At 41.8% G+C, this 25,802-nt stretch overlaps 1 protein-coding gene across 3 annotated transcripts in view; it reads left to right on the top strand.

Moving 5' to 3' along the window:
- The window catches only part of LOC135513546 (LIM/homeobox protein LMX-1.2-like), a 54,637-nt gene extending 30,876 nt beyond the window's left edge, over positions 1 to 23,761 (top strand). For all 3 annotated transcript variants that reach the window (XM_064936426.1, XM_064936427.1, XM_064936428.1), the window contains 6 exons: positions 15,858 to 16,090; positions 17,749 to 17,924; positions 18,691 to 18,768; positions 19,187 to 19,253; positions 20,847 to 21,008; positions 22,439 to 23,761. In XM_064936426.1, coding sequence (XP_064792498.1) covers positions 15,858 to 16,090; positions 17,749 to 17,924; positions 18,691 to 18,768; positions 19,187 to 19,253; positions 20,847 to 21,008; positions 22,439 to 22,590 — 868 coding nt within the window. In that variant the 3' untranslated portion in view covers positions 22,591 to 23,761. The remainder of the gene's footprint in view (positions 1 to 15,857; positions 16,091 to 17,748; positions 17,925 to 18,690; positions 18,769 to 19,186; positions 19,254 to 20,846; positions 21,009 to 22,438) is intronic.
- The last annotated feature ends 2,041 nt before the right edge of the window (positions 23,762 to 25,802 follow it).

Raw genomic sequence — 25,802 nt, forward strand, 5'->3', positions numbered from 1 at the left:
AGATGGATGGAGCAGTTGGCATGTAAAGAGGAAAATATCTAGAATGCATTATACCCATTTTAATTTTACTCATGCGCACTGTGGTCTTTTATTTTGAAAAAAAAACATAATTTGGGGGGTTTTGTTTTAGATATTTTCATCAGTTTCACCACAAAGTTGTTTTTTGTATGTGACTACATGCAGGGTCAAATTTCTTAAGGTCTTAATTAAATAAGGGACAGGCTAATTAAATCAAATTCATTACCACCCCATCCTGCTCGGTGCTCTAGAAATCAAGCAGTTGTATTGGATATAAGGTTAGTCTCTCCCTCATCCATCATGCCCTAACTAACCAATTTCCAGGCCAGCCTTTTTCATGCAGCATTATTACCTTGTCATAAACAGTTACCTTTCAAATATTTGAATCAAGCCGTTATAGCAGGAGCTTGTATCACATTAGTTTGTTCTACTGTGTCAGCCTCTCTCTGCCTAAGATAAAATACACTCCAAATAATCCTATTACCAATGCTGGGCAGAGACAGTGTAAACGACCGCTAGTTAAAGCTGTCTGATAATTCCCTAGAATTAAGACATATTGTATAATCTCCCACATAAAGGCTTTTTAAATGGGAATATGGTGCTATTTCACCAAACAACAATGTACTTGCACCTTTTTTGCGACAAATACCAAGGGGCACAACTTTCACTGGGGACAGGAGGCGCATGTCCCCCCCCATATTCTGAAATTGCATTTTTGTCCCCCCCCCCCCCCTGTTTTATCATTGGAATGTGATACAAAACGAGGAAACGGTGTGCTTTAGGACCATGCGGATGACTCCGAGCGGTCAGGTAGGCTGTTTGGAGTGTTTATCCGACTGGATAAAAAAAATACTAATAATTATGCCTCCCCCCACTTCTAAAACCAAAGTTGCACCCCTGACAAAGTCTGGTGGATGTCTGTGCTACATCTACATTATCACGGTTCGTCTAACCTGTCAATCAATGAATACTGGTAAAAAATATATATATTTGGCCTGTATGGACTGACAGTTCTGACCACATTAGACACACACTCCCAACGTTGTTGCATTCTGCAGCTGCGTGTTTCAAATCACGCTGTGGCCATTGTCTGAAGAACACAAAAGCGACCAAAATGTTTACTCCCAGGTCAGCTGAACTGTCTCAATGTTTGTCTCTCATTGCAAAACCGGAGGTTCTACCATCTATGAACCTTTGAGGCTAACATTACTATTTATTTGTTTGGGACCGTGGTGGCCACAATATGGTCACAGTATGTTGTGGATATGAGAATGGAGGAGCCTGATATTTATAAGTGTGCACAATACGGCCAGCAGCCCTCAAAATCCCATTCAGTGATGAAAGCGTTCTCAGAAGCACATGGGGCTTGTCTTACTCTCTATGCTGGAAAGTGAATTAGTGAGTGCCACTCTGGAGATACTGATATAAATGGGAAAAGAGCAATGATTTGTTAGCTGTGTATATTACAGCCCATGGGTCAGGGAGAGAGTGGGGGGGGGGGTCATCACTCAGTGTTTACTCACAGTAAATTGAGTTGAAATAATGGTGTTTCTCTGAGGCAAGACAATGGCCCAGGCCGCGGGCCATGGGATCAGGCCGTGGCAGAGCTGGGCCAGGGCACTTCAAATGAAAGGCTGGGCCTGGGGCCATGGTGACACCAGTCGTGAAACAGACACCCCTCTGACAGGCACCTGGGAATGACAGCGGGCGAGGAGAGGGGAGGTAGGGGGATGGGGGTGACGAGGCCTCAGGGCTTTGTCATTCGCGTATAGAGGTGGGAGGTTGAAAGGAGGGTGACTGCCCTGAGGATAGGCGAGCTACAGGCCCTAGTGGGGCAGAGAGCCTCACACCCCCTTACCCCCCTGGGACTGCAGCTCCGGCTGGTGGTACGCATCCTCCTGTTAGTCCCTCAGCACGTCCCCATAACCTCTAGCTGTATCTGTGGTTCACCACTCCATCCTGCTTGGTGCCTACATTCATACTGCATGAGTGGATATTTGTGTACATTTCCTCTTGTGTGTTTCAGATGCTTTTCAGTGGCTTTAAGCTCTGCCTCTTCCCCTTCTTTTGTCATTCTGTAACATAAAGTTCTGCAACTGCATTATCCAAACAGCTGTTTTTTGTCGGCAGGGTCAGAGAATGGGCTGCTCCCAGGCGCAATGAGGGGCTGCACGCGTTTAAAGGGAGTGTAAAATTGGCTGGTGAATACAGGGCTCACCGAGGTTGTCAGTGCAGGAGGAGGCGTTGTCACTTTCTGAAGAGAAATAGAGATTCATGTCATTCATTTGTATAAGGAATGGTGTTTGGTAGACAAGAACCTCATTGTAGACATCTACGTGCGCTGGACATACAGCTGTCACAACGTCACATTCCCTAGAGAGGTTAGATCTCTGTTAACCAGGATTCATCCTCTTACCCCACAGCTGATGGCACTTACATGTTTGGAAGAAGTGTTTAGAAAAAAGTGGTGCTAGAGTGTCTTTGCCCTTAAAAAACACGTCTGACGACACGGGTCAATCCCTTAGTGGCCAGTCAGAGGGGTAGTGTGCAGTCAGGAGCCACGGTTTAACCAGCGAGGTGAGTTGGGTGTCAGTGCTGGTAGGGAATGTGGGGAGTCAGAGTGTGGGTTGGGTTGTGGGGAGATGGGACGTGCTCTACCATGCTTTGCCATTCCTCTCTGTGCCTCGAAGGCTGCACATGGAAAAAATGGAATTTTGTCAAACCTGTTCTCTTCCAGCTGGAGTGATTCACGCAAACACTCAGCCAACTGCATGAAAGAGAGCCGTGTGTGTTTGTGTGTGTGGGAAAGATAGAGGGCAACGCAGACAGACAACCTCTTTGCCAGATCTCTGGAGGCAAAATACATGCTTGAATACATGAACAGAATAGCCTCACGGTAACATTAGATGGTAACATGTAGGGTGGAAAAAACCCTGTCAAGATGAAACACACATAAATACCTCCAATTCAGATACACAACACAAGTATCAGCAAGTAAGGAAAATCTCAGACAATTCATTTATTGTTCTTTTGGGGTGTTATTTGTCTCTTGCACAATGTCTAGACGTTACGGTATGTTATTCTCACCTCTGTGATGCCGAGACATTGCTGTTCATGGTTTTCTCTCTGCAGTGGAGAATATTTTATGTTCTTTATGCCGTTATAGAAATAGCTGGGCTCTCTTCGCCCAGTAAATATAATCATTCCCATTTCACAAAGGAAAAATACTACTGCTCAGGTGCTCTGGCATCTTCAAGACGGAAGGTTTAAAACACAGAACAGACTACAAATTGTTGTATATGTTATTTTAGGCAATATTGCAAACATTGTATTTGAATCTCTCTTCAGGATACTGTGAAGCAGCAGAAATGTTACGGCTCACTATCTGTGAACAAGGAATTAATTGCTAACCCGCTCATTGCCTGCACTTTGCAGTAACTTACCTCTTAATGAATGTTTGCAGACCTTTCCAAATGACTTTATGATTGCCCTCTAGTTTGATGATTCCATCTCAGGGAAAATGCTGAATATTCGTCTCTGATTGTCATCCCTTATTACATAACGGTATCAAATCAAAACCATTAGCATTTGAAAACAACCCAATACCGAATAGTGATGTTTCAGTGCAGGATCTTCTTCCATCGTTTTACTTTGCAGTGGTACCAGACCAGTTCTGTGACTGTGTCCCTGTGTGTGAAAACAAAACCGAGTCATGTCCATGTTACTGTTGTACTATCATACCATAACTGACCTCGTTATGGCATTGCCGGTCCATGCGTCATGCTGTGTCTTTGCCAGAATTTCCTGAATGCTTCAGCCAGTCAGTTTCCCGCCAGAGAAATCCTGGGCCGTCGTTGTAGCTGATCTTATCCTCTGCAGTCTCAGGCTCTCTTTCTTTAAAAGCTCGCCAACTCCCTGTCAGTAGCATGTGGGTGACAATTCTTAGCCAACAAAATGGAGAACACCTGATTTCAGCATTTATATGCACATATGTTCCATCTACTTTAGAAAACAGACCATACGTCACAATGCCATTTTCAGTAAATTAGATGTTTTGTGTGAATGCTTCACTTAATGAATACACTTTTTTTTTTACGTCAATCTTCCTCAATTGGCTCCTCTCCCACACAAAACATAGACAATACAGTGATAATCAGGCACTGAGAAGCTTTGTGATCTCACAATGAACCTTTTTATTTTCCTCGGCCAAAGATACTTGATATTTATAGGTGGTCTGTAAGCAGAATAGTGGAGTAGATTATGCTTTTTTTGTGAAACAGCAGGTTTTTGGTTAGCTCTGTGGTGTGTTCGCCGCCCCTCTGTCTGTCTGACACATTCCAACACTGCCCCCTCTCCAAGGCTCTTAGATACCAGTTGGCTCCTATGGCTACGGCAATACATTCATGCCAGCCCTTCTCACTGAAAGACATATTTGTTTGGCTAGTGTAACTATGTCACACAAAAAGCTTTTTTAGCATAACACCTGCTAATCTTGGATTTATTCCTTTGAAGGGACCTGCAGATCAGAAATTCTAATATATTATTTGCATGCTAATCTGAGTGTTAATCCCTAACCTTTGGGTCCTGAAACATCCTGTCATTGAAAAAGATTGTTTGTTTTTCTTTGGCTTTTTCTCTTATCCTCTCCCACTCTCTTTCATTTGTTCCCTCTATCGTTTTCCATTATCTGTGGCTTCATCTTGTAAAGCTGGTGCCCTTTCCAATGCATACATTTCTGATTTTGAGATCCCTGTCAAGAAAAAGCCTTTGTGATCTTTTCTTGTTGTTGAGAGAACCAGAGTTCACAGAGGTCCCCCAGTGAGCGTCCTCCCTAAAAGATGCAGCAGCGGGATTTAAAGTAAACCTCCTCCTCTCCCGCGCGTCCCAGACATCTCCCTGGTTAATGTGTGCTGTGCTGTGCTCCTTACCTAGAAAATGTATTTTAATAAAGAACACTGCCTCTGTCTCCTGGCTGTGGAGAGGATGTTGTGGTGTCCTCACGCTGAGACCCTCCAGGACATTATCACACACATCTCATGTTATAGCTCCTGCCAATGCTGCCATGGCAACATGCTTTCCCACAAAACAATCTTTAACCAGGTCTTTTTAAGAGCATTACTAGAGTCTGGTTAAATTGCCTACCTTGCTTGCACTCTAGGAATATCGTTGCCAAAACCTTTTCGGATTTAAGAGCACACGTTTTTAAGGGAGTCTTTTGTAAATTCGTCAAAGTATGTGATTATGAAATGATATACATCTGATACAGTATCTTTATATTAGAGGTAATTTTACAACCTAAATAGTATTTTAGACTCAGAGTCAACTAGGGGAGTCAGATGAGCAGCTGTTGACTGTGCCTTGCCGTTTCACAGCTAGGTGCCAACTTCCAGTATATCTATTAAATGTGTATTTGTATACTTAGCCAGACAGGAACATGATGATTGGGTGATCTTCTTTAAAGGACTCTCGATGATTATTGAAATATATTTAGAATTTATGTGATAGTTGTGCTGGAAATGTCCACTTTTGGTGTTGATTTCTTATGGTCAGTGCTTTTCTGTAATGAAGATAATAGGCAGGGATGATCAAAAGTGATCTCCATCTCCATCAATCGGAGCAGTCTGAGTTAAGAGGTTTACGTCACCCAGATAGACAGGGAACCAGTGGAGAGGGTGAAAAAGCAGGAACACAAACAGATGAGTCCGACTCTCATGGACAATGGCTAAACCCCGGCAGTGTCAGATTCTTCTCCCCAGACTGATTTTAGGCTTAGCCAGAATCTCTGTTGAATAAATAAAGCCCCTCATCCAACTATCCACCATCACAATAATCACCACATCATTGCTCATAATTAAAACCTGGGCAAACACTTGTCTTCACACCAATATCCTAAGGATGGGAGGAAGCGGAGGGGGAAAACACACATGGGATTTTCTTCCAGATTGTCTGCCTTTCCCTCTCTACCTATTAATCCAGTATCTTTTTAGCCATGGTAAACTCCACAAGATGGACAGGGCTTGGTTTGGGGTAGAGGGGGGCAGGCCCCATTGGCCTCTGCACGGAGCTGTGGAATTTTTCATTAGCGAACAGCTGGGTCACAAGTGGCACCAAAGCCGTCTTAATATTGTGTTCGCCCACAGATTAGGAGCGGAGAAAAGAAGCCAAAACGTGAGGTTTTCCAGCAGACCCGGCCTTTGCATATTTGCAGGCCTCCGCTTTAGAGCACCTCATATTACTGTTTGTTTTATTTCGTCGTCCAGGACCTTCTGGGGTCAATAGTAATTATAAAGCCCTCCACTCCAAATGTTGTTTTTTAACCATTTCAGCACATAATGTGAAAACAGATTTTCCATATATATTTCTCCCAAGAAATTCCCAAAATATAGTTCTAGTTTTTAGTAATTAGCACCCATTTATTCAATAAAGTTAAACAACCATAGTTTTTTGTGTCTAACTTTTCTTCCTAGATTGATGTTTGATAGGGGATCAGGTCATTCATCATCAGAGACCTCCAAATGTACTTACAGAAAACACTGGAACTGGAGCCCTTACCTTTGGTTTATTTTATGTCCTGTGCTTTCACAGTACAGCCTCTCCATGTTGGAAGGATGATGTCAGCCCTCAGATGCACTAGCTGGTAATGAGCACACAGACTCAGAGCCTCTTCTGCCCTAACTACCCTAACCTGGGCTGAGTACAGCAAGCCTCAGGTCCACTGTTGTGAAAAGCAGACCGTAGATGTGGGCAGTTATAGGCAGCAGTATACTCTACAACATCTGATAGCTATTACTACCAGTGTAGCTAGCCATCCCCAGCTCCCCCTCTCTAAAGGAGCAATCACCCAGGATGCCTCATTGAGTGGGCCAAGCCCTTAATGGGGGGTCTGCTACACCTCACCTAGATTCGCTTGGAAGGGGCAGACAGACAGAGGACCTGCGATAGAGTTATTAAAAATATAAAATGGGTGCGGAGGAATTTACAGTGGCTTTAAATGGAAGCTGTCCCCAGCCCTCCCTCTGTTCTCGGCGGGCTCTCATTTGCAGAGCATGTGCTGTAAAGATGTCACATCTCCAGCAGGGCGGCCGGGGAGATGGGCCATACAAACAGCTTCAGTTACTGTCGGCTGGACTGACTGGAGGGAGTGAGAAGAAGCAGATCACGATTAATACCAGCCTTGTAATTCACAGCCTTCTGCCTCATTTGTAGACAAATAAATTCAGCTGTTTTGAATCGAAGATAAAAGTCCTGTTTAGAGACAGTTACGATGATGTAATGGAATGAAAACCTATAGACAGTCTATTGATTATTACCTTGAATATTATGCTATTAGTTAGTAAATGTGTTCAAACATTAATTTGTTCCTTGTACTGTCGGACTACTAAATGCAACGTAAATTGTATCGTATATGTACTTATCTATCTATTTTAACAGTGCAGTTGGGGCAGCGGTCAGTTCTGAGTGAATGTACAATGTCCCCATATATTTTTAGTGTATGCAGTATGATGGACTCACTGGTTGAAATATGTGTGATGTGAGAATGTATGTGTATTTGATATTTTTAATGTAAGGTGATGCCAAAGAAAAATGTCCATCCTGGATGGACAATAAAGTTTTATTCTATTCTAGATGCACTAATCAGAAAGTTAGTCTATCCTATGTATCGTAAACTCGCTAATTTCAGTGATTTATTTTATAACCCACCTGGGTTGGGGAGTTACATGTGTAAGGGATTACAAAACAATTGTAACTGTAATCCTTTACTTTACCAGCTATAATATTGTAATCAGATTACAAATACTTTGGAAGAACTAGATGAAGACTTTGAGGATTACTTTTAAATTCAGAAAAGATGTTTGCGAAAAAAATCTTTGACACTACTCTGTTTTCTCAATGACATTCAAATCAGCATTGAAAAAAAGGCTGTATTCCACCTGAGCGAGTCTGACCACTGTGATGACACACCAAATGTGTTTGATGGATCGCGGGAAAAGAGCACGAATTAAGCTTTTGTAGGCGACCGTACAAGCTATGTCTTACAGTGGTGCGACTGCTGTCGGCATCCAAAGATTATCCAACTTGAATAAACGCTTGGAGGTATGGATGACAGCAGTGGTGTAATCTACGGCGATACGGATATCACTTATTATTGATATCTACATAGCGCATTGATGTGAATCACACTGCTGCTCTCTCATGTAGCTATTTGAGCCTTACGGATTGTGGTTGTTGTGGATGGTTGTTCACAAATCTAAATGTGTATTTGAACCCAATAATGGTTGAATTCAAGAAGTTTAAGTTGCCTATCAATCATTGTTTTTGAAACCAGTGGACAGCCAGTGAAAAATGCACTCTTGCAACAGCTGCACAGTGCTGATCCCAGCATATGGAATAAAAGTGTTTTATTTTTATTTCTCAATCTAATTCATGCTGATATTTTTTTTATCCATAGGCCTAATGGACACATGCTCAAACTCGCACACTTTTGATAGACAATCTGTAGTTGCTACATCCATTTTTGTACTAGTAAATTATATATATTAATGTAAAGATTTTATTTTATTTTATTATTATATATAGTAACAAGTGATGGGTTAGAAGAGGCCTACTTAACCAACCCATAAAGTACAATTATACATCCATATATGTCCAGCTATGTAAACTTTAACATGGATTTATCCAGCAATATATACATTTTTGTATACTTCTAATGACTCTTAAGGGGAAAGTAAATCTAAAAGTAACTCTATGTAATCAGATTACGTTACTGAGTTTGGGTAATCCAAAATTTGCGTTACTGATTACCATTTTGGACAGGTAACTAGTAACTGTAACGGATAACATTTAGAAAGTAACCTACCCAACCCTGTACCCCACTCTATAATGCAAAGTGAGTGATGACACTGTCTGTGTGGAAGCAGGGCTTGAATGCGATGTTGCATTGAGTGTTCATCCACAGAAACTACAGCTGTCCAAACAGCACTTGTGTACCTGGCTGCCTGCTCGCCCGCTTAGTTGTGTACTCAGCCTCTTCTGCTGGCCAGCGGTCTCACTGTCCTTTCACATTTCAACATGAGCTTTTCTTTCACTGTGTGCTTGAAGCACAACTCTTTCCCTAACATGCAGAGAAAGTTACCTCTCTCTCTGTCTTGACTACAGAGTGACAAAGAGAGAGCTTAACTGTGTGGTGTAATTTGCATCTATTATAAACTCATGAGAAAGATGGTGATGATGTCACACAAGCAGGCCTTTAAGCTCAACATCAACCCTATGGGACTCCATAGTACAGACACGTAGCACTGGCTGTAAGAAATCACAAAGAACGGCAGTCTTAAGTGCACAACAACTTGATCAATGCTTGGAGGCATGTAGGTGTTGCTTCTAGCTCTGTGTTCTGATTGCCGATGCCACAGAATGTCTGGTAAATGATAGACAGAGCCTTATGATAGGCAGCAGCAACACCCTGGTTGATGTCTGGCCTTTTCATATACGTGTGATGAGGCTTTCCCAGTGACAGGTCCTTTTATCCTCCCACAGCTGACTGTCAGGTTGTGCCCACAGGGTTTACAGCATCTGGTGAACCTGGAAGACCAACATGCTGCAGTAGACATATTGCAATGTTAAGGGAACAAACACCTGCCATAGAAGTTCATGCATGTTGCCATCTAAAGCGATGTGTAGACATTTGATATTGATACTGAACGACATAACACAACTTGTTTCACCTTGTTTCATCTCTCGACTAGTGTGGGAAAAACACAATTATTGGCAGGTGATCATTTGAATGTGACGAAAAGCAGAGGTTTGCTGTGTGTAGTTGTGTAATACAGTGATATTGCCCAATCTAACATGACTAGCCGGCTGGCTGTCTGTGTGGCCAGAGGCTTGCCTGAAGAAATCTTTCAGCATTCCAGTACATAGGAGATCATGTAGTCATAGAAACAGTGTGTTCATCTGAGCCAGACCGGCAGTGGGGGTCAAGTGATGAGAATAACACCTCTGTGACTCACTATGTAACTAATGTTTAAAACATAGTGATATCCAAAAACTATGCCATATGTTTTCATTGGCATTTTGGGTCAGGTGCACATGCGCTCATAGCTTCCTTTCAGCAAGGCATCTTAAAAATGCCAGCCTCACTATATAGTATAGAGGGAGAGCCCATGTGTGAGAGAAGTGATGGAGATGGCACCTTTGAGCCGTTAGTAGTGTGTACATTTTCCTCTAATGGGTTACTTTTACCTGCTGAGAGTTTAATTAAAAAACAAAGCGGCTCCATTTGAAGTCCATTACTATGCTAATGTTTTGTTAGCGGGGAGGGGGGTGATTAAGCAGGTTTTAGGGCTGACTGGAGCTGGCCCTGGGGACTAGAAGGATGGCACTTCTTATTTGGCTTCATTACTTTCTACACGTGTCTAAACACACCAACCTAAGATCCATGCTGAGACCGTACTGCCATGGAACCATATCCTTTAGGATTATTAAAAGTAATGGTGCTCTAGATGACCATTTTGTTATGCCCTAGTTTTGAAATGTAATTGAGTGTAAATTAACAAGTTTAGTGTTGTTTTAGTTATGATGACAGCCCATACTCTCGCATGTCAAGTCCCTCTCTATGCTGTGTGTTTTACAACTGTGGTTATCACTGTAAGCAATTAGTAGGGTTATAGTTGAGGCTGCTATATTTAGAACACGTGCCTCTGTGGTCTAAAGTGCTGTCTAGTAGCCAACACAATTGTACATAACAAAGCCATTTTCCAAATGTTAAGGATCGCCATCTATGCACAAAGGAACATCTGGGCATCAAATGTTTTTGTGCGTAACATACATCCACAACCAGTAAAGCTGTTCAACTCTATATCTAATATTCATGCTGTTACTCTTCAGTCTTCCTTGGAACAGAGTTACCATGTTTTTAACAGGAGCTGCTGTTTATCAGTATCCTTGGCCTCTGGCCTCTCCCTCCACCCCTCTTTCCCTCCACCCCTCTATCCTCTGGTCTTTCCCTCCACCCCTCTCTCCTCTGGTCTCTCCTTCCACCCTTCTCTTCTCTGGTCTCTCCCTCCACTCCTCTCTCCTCTGGTCTCTCTGGTCTCTACCTACACCCCTCTTTCCTCTGGTCTTTCCCTCCACCCCTCTCTCCTCTGGTCACTGCCTCCACCCTTCTCCTTGGTTTCCAGGAGACAGGCAACTTGGGCTCTTGTTGGACTGCGGTGGAGATGGATGGCTGGAGAGAAAGGTCAAGCCAGAGATGTAGCCTGTAAATCAATGAGCTTCCAGCCATGCGGTGTTGACCGATTGCTCCACAGGTCCCCAGTCTGCATTCAATGTCCGGAGACCCTCCTGTGGCTGTGACCCTGTTCCATACACCTCATCCCTCACGTCTGGGTGATTGACATGGCCAGCCTTACAGGCCCACCCGCTTCCTAGTGAAACAAGGAGGGCCATCTTCAAAGTGATTGTTTACAGCTGTTCCGTGGGTTAATCCTGATCCTCTCTTTCTTTTGAAGGGGATGCGAGGACATAATAGCCTGGGCTATTCTCCCACTAAATTGTTATGCTATTTCTCTGGTTGTTTAATAGCAAAAGGGGAGTAGGTGAGACGAGACCATGTGTTGCTAAATGTACCATGATTATCAAGCCACAAACTTCTCCATTCCTCTTTCTCATCCTCCGGGCTCCTCTTTTATCCCTTTCTCTCAGCCTGATCCTTATCACTGTGGCAGAAGCATTGAAAGTAATGTCTTTAGTGGGAAATCATTGGCAACATGTGGTGAAAGCTTAAGATGTTGTCACACTTTAAGTTGCTTCTAATCTGTTCAAAGGGAAAGTGCATACTTCTGCAGTGGGCCTTAGCAGGAGAAAGAAAGAAGAGGAACAGGGAGGTGAAAACCCACGACTCCAAAGGCTGAGGCTTCTCAGCTGCACTGAGCTTATCCTTTGACCAGACCAGGGATATATTTTTGTTGTTGTTAAATATCTCTATCTGAGGAAGCTTTTCAAACAGTTGAGTATTCTCCATCGTAAAGTACTTTGAGGGTGCATAGCGGAATTCGCCACAGGTGAATGTAGAGTAATGATGAAATGCTGTTGTTCCATTTACTGTTTTACATTGCTTTTAGCAAGGTGAGAGTATAGGTTCTTGTGAATCTCAGTACAGCTAGCTAGAATGTGAGCATTGCAGAGGGAGAGAGAGAGAGAGAGAGAGAGAGAAGCAAAGATATTGAGTGCTAAGAGATGGAAGGATGATTCCCCTGGGAGCCATCTTAAAAGGTATCTGCTGAGATTATCTCTTATTCTACTGATGAGGTCCAATGCTGAGAACGCCTGGGTAAATATTGGCACTTTGCTGCTTGAAACGTGGTCATTGATCCACACTAGAGGGTCTTATGGGCTGATCTGTGCGCTCAGGTGTGGGAGGAGAGAAACGCAGATCCTGACTGCAAACGAAAGCAGGGACAGAGGATCCTGATGGCTGGTGGTCCTCTTTGTGGTCCGTGCTCTATCTCCGTCCTCAGTAAATGTACAACAGCACAGCTGCTGAGCACACAACAAATAACAGACTTCTTAACGCAGGCTTCAATAGACGGGTCACTATGGGCAGCAGCAGAAACTGATGCATTCTTTTTTCGCTGGTTAATTTTGGCCAGATTCTGATTTCAATTGGCATTTTGAGTCTTTGAGACAGTTTGTCATTTTTGAGTGATATGAGTCGAGTTGTAAAAGGATATTGACAAACCATGCTAGCCCAGCACTACACCAACGGCTGCATCTTATCCCTCTTGCCCCATTAGCTTTTACAAAGAGCTTAGCCTACACTTCAAACTGCAGACCCTGTTCATCTTAGGGCTGGAGTCAGCATGACCTTGATAGTTGATGTGTTTATTATAGTATTTTACAGATCAGCGTGATCATCATCATCTGTGTCTTTCCCCTGTCTCCCGTGGGCATGTTCTCCCCACCGCCTGAGCCTCTATCTGCTAATCAGGTAATGGTATGGAGGTTGAATAGCGTGCCTCCCTCTGGTTGTCCTTCACTGCTCACACACTGGTGTTGTTTTAAAGAGCATTCTTTAGGAGCTGAACTTGGAAAGGTATTAAAGTGGGATTAGGCTCCTCCACAATCCAGTGCTTGTGTCATTCAGGGAGCTGTGTTCTCCTTTCTGCACCGCGACCCCCCCTGTTTGATTGTAGCTAGCCGCGGGAGTCGGAGTGACTGGGCCTTTCAAAGGAGAGGGGTTAAATCCCTAGTCCAGTGCTCCCTGCTAATTCCCCTTGTTCCTTAGAGAAGGATTTACTTCTGCTGCCAGCTTCTGAAAGGCCCTCTCTGCCCATCCGAAAAGTCGCCGTTGCCTTCCTGTGGAGGTGTGGTTGCCATAGAAGGGGCGTCATGCATGGATATTCCATCTGAACCCCACTGAGAATGGGGTACAGGGGCCGACAACAGGCTAGAAGTCTGGATTAGACCAGAGGACAAAGCAGGACAGGAAGATTCCAGAAGGGACAAATAGGAATTACAGCACCAAAAATAATGCAAAGTGACAGAGGGGAAATAGAAAAATAATGGCTTACAAGATTAGAATCGTAGAGGAAAAGAAAGAAAGAAAGAAAAGAAGGGCCTGAATAAGAATGTTTTTATCTGGGTGAGAAGATTTGAGAGAGCGGTTGAAGGTGAATGTAGAATCTGGGACATATCAAAACCATACTAACAAGTCATTTCCTCTGCCTTTCTCCTCTAAGACGCCAATCATTAGCTAAACATTAGAGCTGGACCTCTGGGCTGGTCACCACACATTCATCCCCTCATGTCCCTCAATCCCAGCATGCAACAGTTAGACAGTCCTTCTCTCTAAAGTTATGAATTATTATTCATCTATCTTGTGAATATTTTGATTTGTTTAAACAGCGATAGCCAACATTCCATGCAACTGTAAGCTTGATCCACGAGGACTTTATGTTTTACTCCTACACTTTTGCAGTAGATATTGGATTACAGATGTAGGACCTTAATTTGTTCACTCTTTTGTTGCTGAGAATTTTCCTGCATAGCAGGAAATGCTACCTTTTAGTGTATTCAAGGTTTAAGTTTGTAATTTCCACTTTAAAATTTCAGACTTGATTTGCCCTAACAAAAAATATATCAACCATTACAAAATTATAATTATAATCCACATAATAATTCCCATTTCCTGTTAATGCAGGATTATTTTCCTGCTGTAGCAAACTGGTTCAAATTAAGATCCTACATCTGTATGTCCCTGCTATTATTGTTTGACACAGCTTGAACATTTAATGTGTAATTGCTTGCTGCCCATATAATGCAGGGCTACCTTGCAAAAGATACTTTGGTCTCAGTGGGACTCTGCCTAAACAAAGGTTAAATTAATATTAGGTTATGTTTAAGATTATATGAATTACATATTTTGTTGGATCACAGTAATTTCATCATTGAGCAGATAAGCATCATGCTGTAGGTCTGCAGGTTGCTTTCACAAGAAGTCAGCTTGTTTGCAAAATGTGCAAAAATATATTTTTTAAGCGATTATCCTCTAGGTTTTTCCATAGTTTAATAATAATCTTCTTAATGTATTGTAATAATTGAAAGATTAAAGCATGCGTGTGCCAATTCTGATATCTCTGTTGTTTTGCCATTATAGTGAGAAAACAGTCTGATTTGTAGTAAATGGCCGCTCAAAGATGGAGCTGATATGAGATGTAGAGACTAGAAACAGCAACCAAACGTGTCTCTTGTTTCAACCATGCAAGCAGCTGCTCTACTGAACTGTGTGGCAGACACAAACTCCCTATCAGTTCTCAATCAGCACCTACAATATTATTAACATGACAAAAACTTCATTGGGTTTCTCTTTCCTCATATTTAAACATATTCATCACTATCGCTCATCCCTGTCCTGAAACAGCAGATGATGTCAATTGCTGCTCTCTCTCTCTTTCTCTATTCCCTCCCTCTCGCTCTCTCCCTTGCACAATGAAATAGATGTTCACCACAAATAGATAGGCGGCTGCCAGCTGTCCTCCAGACCAACGAAAACAAAGAGCATGCTAATAAAACCAGCTTCACGGCTGGACAAGATCAACCACACTCTCTGCCTCCTTGCCCAGTTAATGATTCTCCTTCTGAACGACAGCAAATGAATTAAAACTCTCCCAGCCACCAATAAAAGAATACAAAAAGTTTGACATCTTCCTGAAAATACATTATGGAAGATGGAGGTGTTAATGTAGCCGCACACCATACAGGCTGGATGGCCAGATGAGATTTAAAACAGTGTGATGAGTAGGAGGAGATTCATCAGATATAGTGGGTGTAGAAAAGTATGACGACACAGTGGGCATGTTCCAGTTCCTAGTCGTTACTAAAACAGACCATGCTGACAACCTGCAAAGAATCAGATGCTAATCTGACAGAGAAACAGTGATGATGATAAACAAGTAAAAGAGAAAAAAGGACATTTACTGTGTTGATTCTAATTGAGCATCATAACTGACTGAACCCAGTGTCGGTCAGCTGTCTGAGGCTAAGAGGCATTTAGGTGCCTATGACCCAGCTCTGTTGGTGTGGCGTGGGGATAGGGGGACACTAGTCACATACACACATGAACTCCAGTCAAAGGGACCACTCACTGGTACTGGCTGCCCACAGGATCAGCCACAGCGGCCTGCCACCCTCAAACCCTGTTAATCAAAAGCCCATGATGACAGGTCAAGCTCGGGAGATTAAGTTGACCCACCTTGATTCTGTGATCAGATTGTGTTATTAATGTAACATACGTTTTTTATTCATCTGATTAGTAATGGTGCCTTTTCTCTCACCTTCCATAGATTGTTTGCCGCCAAGTGCAGTGGATGCCTGGAGAAGATCGCCCCCACAGAGTTTGTGATGCGTGCTCTGGAGTGTGTATACCACCTCAACTGCTTCTCCTGCTGTGTGTGTGACCGGCAGCTGAGGAAAGGGGATGAATTTGTCTTGAAGGAGGGCCAGCTGCTGTGTAAGAGTGACTATGAGAAGGAGAAGGACCTGCTCAGTTCTGTCAGCCCGGACGACTCCGACTCAGGTAAGACCAAATCCTATCGCAGTCAGTACAGTACAATACAGTACACGCAGAAACAGAAGAATACACACTCAAAAAAGTATGAAAACACAGAAAAGTATGAAAAGGTATTCTGGGTGAGACCCACAGTTTTGAGTGATTTTATTCAGTCATTCATTCATTTTATTCTATGTACAATGGATATTATGGGCAGGGAGCAAAAATGTATTGGGCTAGGAAGTGGAAACAGGGAAGACAAAAAGGCACTGTATTAATGGCTTGTTGGGCCCTTGTGCCGGCGGGCTCTTTTGCTGGAAATAATTAAATCGGTGTATCATGATGACTGACGGGAGGATTTAGGGCCTTTCGACAGAGGGCCGAGCGGAGCTCCTCTTATCTTCTCCTCTGTACCCCTCGCCTCCACACAATGAGGCATCTCGCCAAGCCTCACTGTTCAGACCCATCTGGCTCTCATTTAAACATGCACACAAAGGCAGAGAATTTGTCAAACACATCTGTCTGTGTCAACTTTTGTCAACTTAAAGGAATATTTATTTTACTTCCACGCTTCGTTTTGTCCTAGTGGAGCACATGGGCATTCTTTTGGAGTGTCTCCAAATTCAAGATTTTACATGAACAGAGGTTAACCTCGGCATATACAGAAAATAAAATATAGAAATCAACTGGTGAAATACAGTTTAGCATACTACACCACACTATTTACAGTAGAGAATCAGAACCAGATGACAGCCGACAGAACGAAACCATCATGTATGCATCTCCAAGCCATCACAGGAAGCCCACATCATTTGTTGCTTTAATTGAAAGTGCTGCTGTTTTTGAGAACACTGCTTTTCACTCACCCAGGCCTTGAATGTTGTAATGAATGCATTTGGGATACATGATTTAACATTGGATTTGATCATTATCTTTGTAAACTCATGAAGTTCAGCATTTTAAGTACGAGTATCTTTTTATATTATGTACACTGATATTGCTTGTTAGATTAATGATCTAATGTCCATCACACTATGTGATGATAAAAGATGGCACATTATGTGTGCCAATAGACAGACACCAATATCCCTTTATGGATACATGCAATTACAATAGACAATAACAAAACCCATCAGTTTTCCACCTTTTGGTAAGACTGTCTTAGAACCTTTTCCAATTGTATTCTTTATGCATAGCATCTTTTTAGTATTTTTGTCTGTTGGGACCCAGTGTACATTTTACTATTATTTTCAGGTTCTGAAATCTATATTTGATATTTCCTCTGATATTTTGAGTTCATTTCCCATATGTGGTCATGCTGCCTTTCCATGTTGTGGTGGATCCGCTATGTAGGATTCTTACCAAAGATTTATTTGGTGTAAAACAGCCAAAGCTGAGTGTAATTAATTACCAATGACATAATGTCAAATCCAATGACAAATGTGCATATAACATTGTGCTTTTCTGGTAAGTCCTCTGAAAGTCTAATCGTGCACGTGGCCTATTCGTTTTGTAATAAATTCATAAGAAACTATTAAATCCACGTGTCTCCTTTCATTATGGATACACTTGTGGAGTCGGAATCTCTTGGAATTGGAAAGAACATCTATTTATCAGCAGACTTTCTGAGAAGGTGTCAGCTCAAACCCATACTGATATTGGTGAAAAATGGTATCTCCATGCAGAGAAAAGCGACGATGGGGATCTGGGTATCAAGCAGGAGAAAGGCACCGGAGGCCAGGGCAAGGGAGATGATGGGAAGGACCCCAGAAGGCCCAAGCGACCCCGCACCATTCTGAACACTCAGCAGAGACGAGCCTTCAAAGCCTCCTTCGAGGTGTCCTCCAAGCCCTGCAGAAAGGTGAGACCTTCTCCTCTCCTCCATATGACCTAGTCACTACCAAAGCAGCTCTATTTTCACCAGACAGACAGAGTTAATCCCACTGTCTGCCTACTGAACACTCAACGGAGGTGAACACTAACACTTTGTTTAACCTCTAGCACGAAGGTGGCTAGCTGCAGTTTGAGCACAAAAGTAGCTATGAGGAACAAGTGTATTTAGGCTACAGAGAATGACCTGAAATAATGACCTACATTGGGAAAACGACTGTAAATGTCTGCACTGCTACAGTATACACACAGTATGAACTGAAAGCTGGCTAATGTGAGAAGAGAAGCAACAAAATCAATCTTTTAAGCTTACTTTGAGTTGTTTTTGTAGTATACGGTAGATGCAAATCCAATACTAATACTTCCTAATATCCCCATGGACAGACCGACATGTGGAGAATTGGAGGAATGCCATGAGGCCTACAGTAGTTTTACAAATAAAATTCTCAAATTTGAAAAATCTCCAGCACCTCGGAGCTGTGCTTTGAAGTGGCTAGCAACACTCTGGTCTGTGTTAACTGAGGTAGAGGGTAACGCAGCCCATCTGCCCTGCGCCAAATGGCATTCTGAAAGAGAGGAACTGCATCCATAGTGGAGGCCCTAAAAGCATTCACTGCACCCGCTCTAAAGCCTTGAAGAGGCAGTAACCAATAGGCCCAAAAAGACTGCCACAATCTGTAGTTAGGTGTTTGTTTTCTTGTGTGATGTTGAAATGCATTTGTGTTGACTTGTTAAAGGTAAGGGAGACCCTAGCTGCTGAGACAGGCCTCAGTGTTCGTGTGGTGCAGGTGTGGTTTCAAAACCAGAGAGCCAAGGTGAGAGCACAACCACCAGAAAGGCACCGTTTGTGATAATTATGTTATTTGTTACTAATCAAGAGACCAATGTAGTAATAGCAATGCAGTACACATAGATTGGCAGGAGTGTTCAAACATTACAGTATTGGAGCTAACAAGTCACCACAGATATCAACAATAAATGTAACTATTTCGTTGCATTCCATTTAACTCTGTAAAGTTAAAGTGCAATGCATTCACATCTACCTCAGTCATACGTTGGATGTCTACATCCACCTCCTTTTTTGATATTATCTTAAAAAGCCTTTGATAACAAAGTACAGTCAGATACGTGTTCCTATAGTTCACTCAGGGGTGAGCAACAAGAAGCATTGTTTTCAAATGAAAAACAGCACGTTAGTTTGGGGAGTTACTTAAAACTCTGTCTTTTTTTTAGATGAAGAAGATGGCAAGGAGACAGCAACAGCAACAAGAACAACAGAATTCTCAAAGGCTTGGCCAAGGTACAGTATACAGTCTACAGTTTGGGCTGAAGAGAGCCAATAACCACTGCCCCAGAATCATTTTCAATAGCCTTTCGGTAGTTTAAAAACAGATGTTGCTGCTTCCGTATTACCATGGCTTTAGACAATTATTTTGCATTTGACATGGTGTTAAAAATTGTGATCTGGGATTATCACATAACATAAATAAAAATGATGATTCAGCCAGCTAAACGTGCAGCATGGCACTTCAATGAGAAACACAGAGGCAGGATAATCACATACTGTATACCACAGCTCTGTGTGACCACTCCAAAAGATGGCATTAATTGAGGCAACATGCAAACCTTTGGAGTAGAACGGACGTAATGGCTTCTGCTCGTGTGTGACCTCCCACGCATTAGCCCTAGTTTCCACTGGTGTGTGTGTGAGTGTGTGAGTGTGTGTGTGTGTGGGGGGGGGGGGCAGCTAGCGTCTGTGGCTCCAGTCAGGCGTGGTACATGGGAGACCGTGTCAGCTGTCTGTGTGGGTTGGGAGATTTCCAAATGAAAACCTGTTAATCAGTCTTGTATATAAAATGACCCATCCTGTGTGAGAACTGAACTGTAGTGTCTATGCTGTAACCAGGTCAAACACTCACGTTCCCGTTCAGAAACTCCAATCCTGTAATGGTGTCATACAAACTGTTTGTCAGGGTTAGAGCCACACCAACAAGGGTTCAGAGGCAATCTTCTCAAAATTCAAGACAAATGCCTTGGCACTGTACCACACCGTGAGGAAGAATCACTCGTAAAATGTTCACAAATCATATTATATTTGGAATTTTAGATAAAATGGTAGTAATGATATGATTCCAGGCACAGACGAAAGCTTAATTGAAAAACACACATCCACTATGGAGAAAGGATTTGGTTTCACAATCTTGTAAGAAAACAAAAGATATATAACAGTGAGGAGGAAGAATCTACACAAAGTATACACAAGACAGAAGACACACGATTTAAGAGATGTTGCACACAGTACATAAATATAGCTGTACAAGCTAAAGCAGCTACCTGGAAATCCCAAGGCTTACATTGACATTTTATTACTCAACAGCTCTAGAATATTTTGTCAAACTCTGTAGGGAAAGGCATACAGTATGCCCCGAAATGCTGTTGCCCAAAAGTGCATATTGTGAATACTGGATAGGATAGTATGTGAGGAGATATATGTATTTTAGATAACAAAATTTACTGAGTACAGTTAACTTAAACAAGAAAGCATTACAGCAGACATATGTGATGGAAACTTCTGGAACCCCAAATAAATGAATGACAGACATCTTTTCACAAGGGCTCACCACTGTAAAGGAAAGTGCAGGGTGGTGGGCTCCAGTCTCAAACCCACAAGGGCTGTGTGTGCGTCCCACTCACCGCTGAGTGAGTCAAGAGCTGCCTTCTTCAAGGGAATGCTGGGAGAATCTCCCTTGGCCACAGCAGAGCAGAGAGGGTTTCCATGGAGACAGTGCTCATGGTCTAGTTTCTGTATTAGATTTAGAGTTGATGATTTTCCTCCCAGGAACACAAGAGTCTTCATGTAAAGTCTTTCTCCACGTGATTGGCTGTGTTTCAGAGGTGATGTCCAATCGAATGGAGGGCATGATGAACTCCTTCACGCCACTGGCCCCGCCTCAGCAGCAACTGGTTGCCATGGATCAGAACGGCTACAGTACAGACCCCTTCCAGCAGGGCCTCACTCCCCCACAGATGCCCGGAGACCACATGAACCCATATGGTGAGCAGCCACCCCCCTACCCCCCTGCTCAACCTTACATGCTCCCCAGTGTGGGACATGTGTTCAGGCCACAGAGCCCTGGCTTAGGCTGCTCGCACAAAGTACAAGCAGCCCCCTTCCACATGAGATGACACAAACATACTCACAGGCCTCTGGTTTATTTTGAAGTTCATTTCAAAATCAATCCAATATGTTTTCTACTCCCCCTCCCCCTTCCGCCCCACAATCACTCAATACGTTCTCTCTGTCTGTGTATGGGGTTTAGTGGCATGCAATCCTATGCTATCTGACAGTTTGCATTGCGGACTATGTGAGGAGATTTTAGATAATCCAAATGGCTTGCGGTAAATTATAATCAAAACAATGGTGAGAATGATGAGTGAAGTAATGTACCACGATGCGAAATAACCATTGTATGTGACAATCACAGGGATTTGTATTTGTTTTTTTTTCATTTATCCTTTATTTAACTAGGTAAGTCAGTTAAGAACAAATTATTATTTACAATGACAGCCTACCAAAACGCAAAAGGCCTCCTGCGGGGGTGGGGGTTGGGATTTAAAAAAAATTATATATAATATATATATATATATATATATATATATATATATATAGGACAAAAACACACATCATGACAAGAGAGACAACACTACGTAAAGAGAGACCTAAGACAACAATATAGCATGGCAGCAACACATGACAACACAGGGATGCAAACAAAACACAAATGTTTAAATAAAACTTGATTCAGTTATTTTATTCTTCCGTTTAATTTACATATACGGGTTGAAACTGGTAGAAGACCATTTTGAGCAGTGTCTCCAACCCCATAAAGATCGTTTACTAAACATAATATCATTTCTGAATGCCTCCATTTTGTGTCTTGCAGTTGCAACACCCAAAGTCCCAGTCTCATCACACTTCTTCTGTTTTTATGGGATAAATAGAGGGAAGGATGATATTGCCAAAACGTTAAAAGATATGTCTCTTCATCACTCTGTCCCTGGCTTTTGTAACAGTGTCATTAAAATGTGTGCAATAAAGTTAACCATTCCCACAAGAAAAATAATAGGAAGAGAAATTATGAGATACGTAAACATTTGCTATTATTGAGCTCTTTTGGATAGATGCCTCTTGTTGACATGTTCCTCTCAGATCGATAGTAACTGTCCCAGAGAGGGACAATGCTCTCAGAGAGCTATTGTCAAAACACTTTTCAGAATTGTAATGGAATGTAATACCAATCATTCAAAGAGGGCATCAAGACTAACAAGTATAACTTTGCAAGACAGTCATAAATATATCAGATTTATTATCAGTGCAATTGGAAGTTGCAGTTTGCTTTTATTCAATGCCCTGTGTATAGTATTTTCTTTGACTGTAAATTATTATATTGTTGCAACTATTTTTTCTCTTTCTCTCCTTTATAGGTAATGATTCAATTTTCCATGACATAGACAGCGACACATCTTTAACCAGCCTCAGTGACTGCTTCATGGCATCTTCAGAAATGAACATGCAAGCACGTGTGGGACCCATTGACCGACTCTATTCCATGCAGAACTCTTACTTTGCATCATGAAAGAATCACATACAGAAATTATATTATGTAATATAGCAGATCATCCACAAACTCTGCTTCTCGCCTTCCTCAACTGCCTCACATCAAGGAGTTTCCACACTGCTATGGACAAGACAGAAGCAACGACCTGTTCCAATGACTCCTGGATCATGTGCAGACAATGGACTCAAATAGAGAAAAATAGTTTCTCAACAGTGGAGATTCCCTGGGAAAAAAACAACAATTTTCTTCTTTTTTCTAGAGATTATTGGTAACATATTTGTATATTACTGCCAGAAAAGTTGCACACCTTTCTTTGTCAACAAAAAGAAAATCAATGGAGCCACCGATTTTAAAAATGCAAACCAAATACTACAGGCCCACCAGTTATCATAATGCATGACTTCATAGTTAATCGTATGACCATAAAACTGAAAAACCCAGAAAAAAAAACCTGTGAGTTGTTGAGATGTGTCCACTTTATAATGCATTCAGCATTAGCATTTTGATCACATTGATAGTTTTAGCCCTAAAGAGAAGATATTGTGTTCATAGTAAATAGACTGTGTGTTCACAAGAGACAATGTGGGTATGTGTGTGTGTATTTGAGTAAGAGTGTGTGAGAGATATAAACATTCAGAAAAATAAAGATGCATTGTGGTGTCCGTTTGGTGTAAATACTTCCCCAAGCAGATTGGTTGTGCATGTTAAAATGGAAAACATTCTATTTATTTAACTATAACATGCTCTTGAAGGTACTTATGAATCTGAAAAGCTTTATTTAAACAGGAGAACATTTTGTTATGTAATTAGTGAGTACATGATTATCACAATTCATTTGTATGCCATTTCATTATGAACCATAACCCTTTTTTCAGACTGGCTGTAAAATGAGCAAAATTGTGCTATTTATTTCATACAGACTTGAGACCATGTCAAATGTACATTTTCAATTGTTAAGAAATTGCTAAATTACCAAAGTCGATTGGTTCATTGAATAAACAATATTTCTTCTCCTGATGATAGCTTAATTCATGCTACACTGAAACACATTTGTACTAAAAAGACTGAACCTCATAATAGCAATTGCATCATTTTGTGACCCAGAAGGAATTGTAACCTGTATTTTCATGGTACAGAAGTTGTTCAAGAGATGGAACGCAAGGTTTGTAGTTTTTTGGATTAAACTGTGTGAATGGATGAAATTTACAACCATGTTCATTTATGATTTGAGAGAAAGAGAGAGAGAGAGAGAGAGAGAGAGAGAGAGAGAGAGAGAGAGAGAGAGAGAGAGAGAGAGAGAGAGAGAGAAAGGGAGAGATGAGTAGTTTGGGTCACAGAGAAAGAGAGCAGGATCATTTAACATGGCTTGAGTAGGCTCCAGACACCCACCCTTAATTGCTAATAACCCATCCGCAACCGCCCGACGATATGTGATAAAGTGAAAATCTGAGGTCTGCACCCGACCCTTACCCGCAAATATAGAAAATGTGCTGTACAGTTCACTTTTTTTCTCTTGAACATTTATTGAACAAGGATGGTTTTCTTCAACATTTCCTGATTTATTTATTGAATATTTAGGATCTACATTAGCTTTTTCTGCCCAACTTCCCAAAAGCATTTGGAGATTGGCATGTACTTGGCATGCATACAGTTAGGACCTAAAGCTTAAGCACTAATGCCAGATACAAATAATGAAAGAAAAACCTCTGCATAGCATATAGATATGAATTCCACAAGAATTATACATTCATGGATGTTTTTTTCCCCTTATCTTTATTCAACCTGCCCACCACGCACCCACCCTTCATCCACACAACATGTCATGGCCCTAAACCCGCCCGCCCTACGGATATAACCGCAGGGAGTACGGGTTATGAGTCAACCCGTGTATCACTACCAGACACCCCCCCCCCCCCCAGTACAGCCTGGAGGGGATGTAGCACGCAGCTAGGAAGGCAGTGGCTGCTTGAATGTAGTCTAGCTACCACCTGTGTGCTCCTTCATCTACCTGACAGCTCCTCAATGCGGTCAGACAAGCTGACACTTCCTCCAGATCCCAGCCTGGCCACCTGCCTGCTGCCTACAGTCTCTTCTCATCATGAGGGGTTATCTGAGCTCTAGTTTATCAATTCAAAATCAAATCAAATTGTATTGGTCGCAGACACAGTATAGCTGATGTTATAGTGGGAGCAGCAAAATGCTTAGGTTACTAGCTCCTAACAATGCAGTAAAATGTCAAACAAGCACACAAATAAGCAATAAAAAAAACTAAATTAAGAAATGTCGGAGCTAATTAAATTAACAACCCGAATATCACAAGAAATCTAAATGCAATCTATACGTATATACTGTACACCAGATTAATTTACATAAGATATACTAGGTAGTGTACAGTACAGTAGAACAGAACATACGGTATTAGAATGAGGCATTACTAGAATACAGTGTTTAAGTTAACATTACAAAACCTCATGGCAAAATGTATAGAATTGCAAGAAATTCCAGACCAGAGTCCGGAATATAAATATTCAGTACCAGTCAAAAGTTTGGACACACGTACTCATTCAAGGGTTTTTATTTATTATTTATTGTATACCACCACTACCTTGTCACAACACAACCGATTGGCTCAAACACATTAAGAAGGAAAGGAATTCCACAAATTAACTTTTAACAAGGCACACCTGTTAATTGAAATGCGTTCCAGGTGACTACCTCATGAAGATGGTTGAGAGAATGCTAAGAGTGTGCAAAGCTGTCATCAAGGCAAAGAGTGGATACTTGGAAGAATCTCAAATATAAAACATAGTTTGATTTGTTTAACACTTTTTGGTTACAACATGATTCCATGTGTGGTATTTCATAGTTGTGATGTCTTCACTATTATTCTACAATGTAGAAAATAGTAAAAATAAAGAAAATGAGTAGGTGTGTCCAAACTTTTGACTGGTACTGTATATGTATATTAATGGTGTGTATAGACAGTATGGATAGTATGTGAATAGAAAACAGCAGTTATATAGGATGACTGGGGCGGCAGACATGACAGGGGCGGCAGGGTAGCCTAGTGGTTAGAGTGTTGGACTAGTAACCGAAAGGTTGCAAGTTCAACCCCCTGAGCTGACAAGGTACAAATCTGTCGCTCTGCCCCTGAACAGGCAGTTAACCCACTGTTCCCAGGCCGTCATTGAAAATAAGAATTTGTTCTTAACTGACTTGCCTGGTTAAAT

This window comes from Oncorhynchus masou, chromosome 25 (assembly GCF_036934945.1).
Source record: "Oncorhynchus masou masou isolate Uvic2021 chromosome 25, UVic_Omas_1.1, whole genome shotgun sequence".
NCBI classification, from domain to species: domain Eukaryota; kingdom Metazoa; phylum Chordata; class Actinopteri; order Salmoniformes; family Salmonidae; genus Oncorhynchus; species Oncorhynchus masou.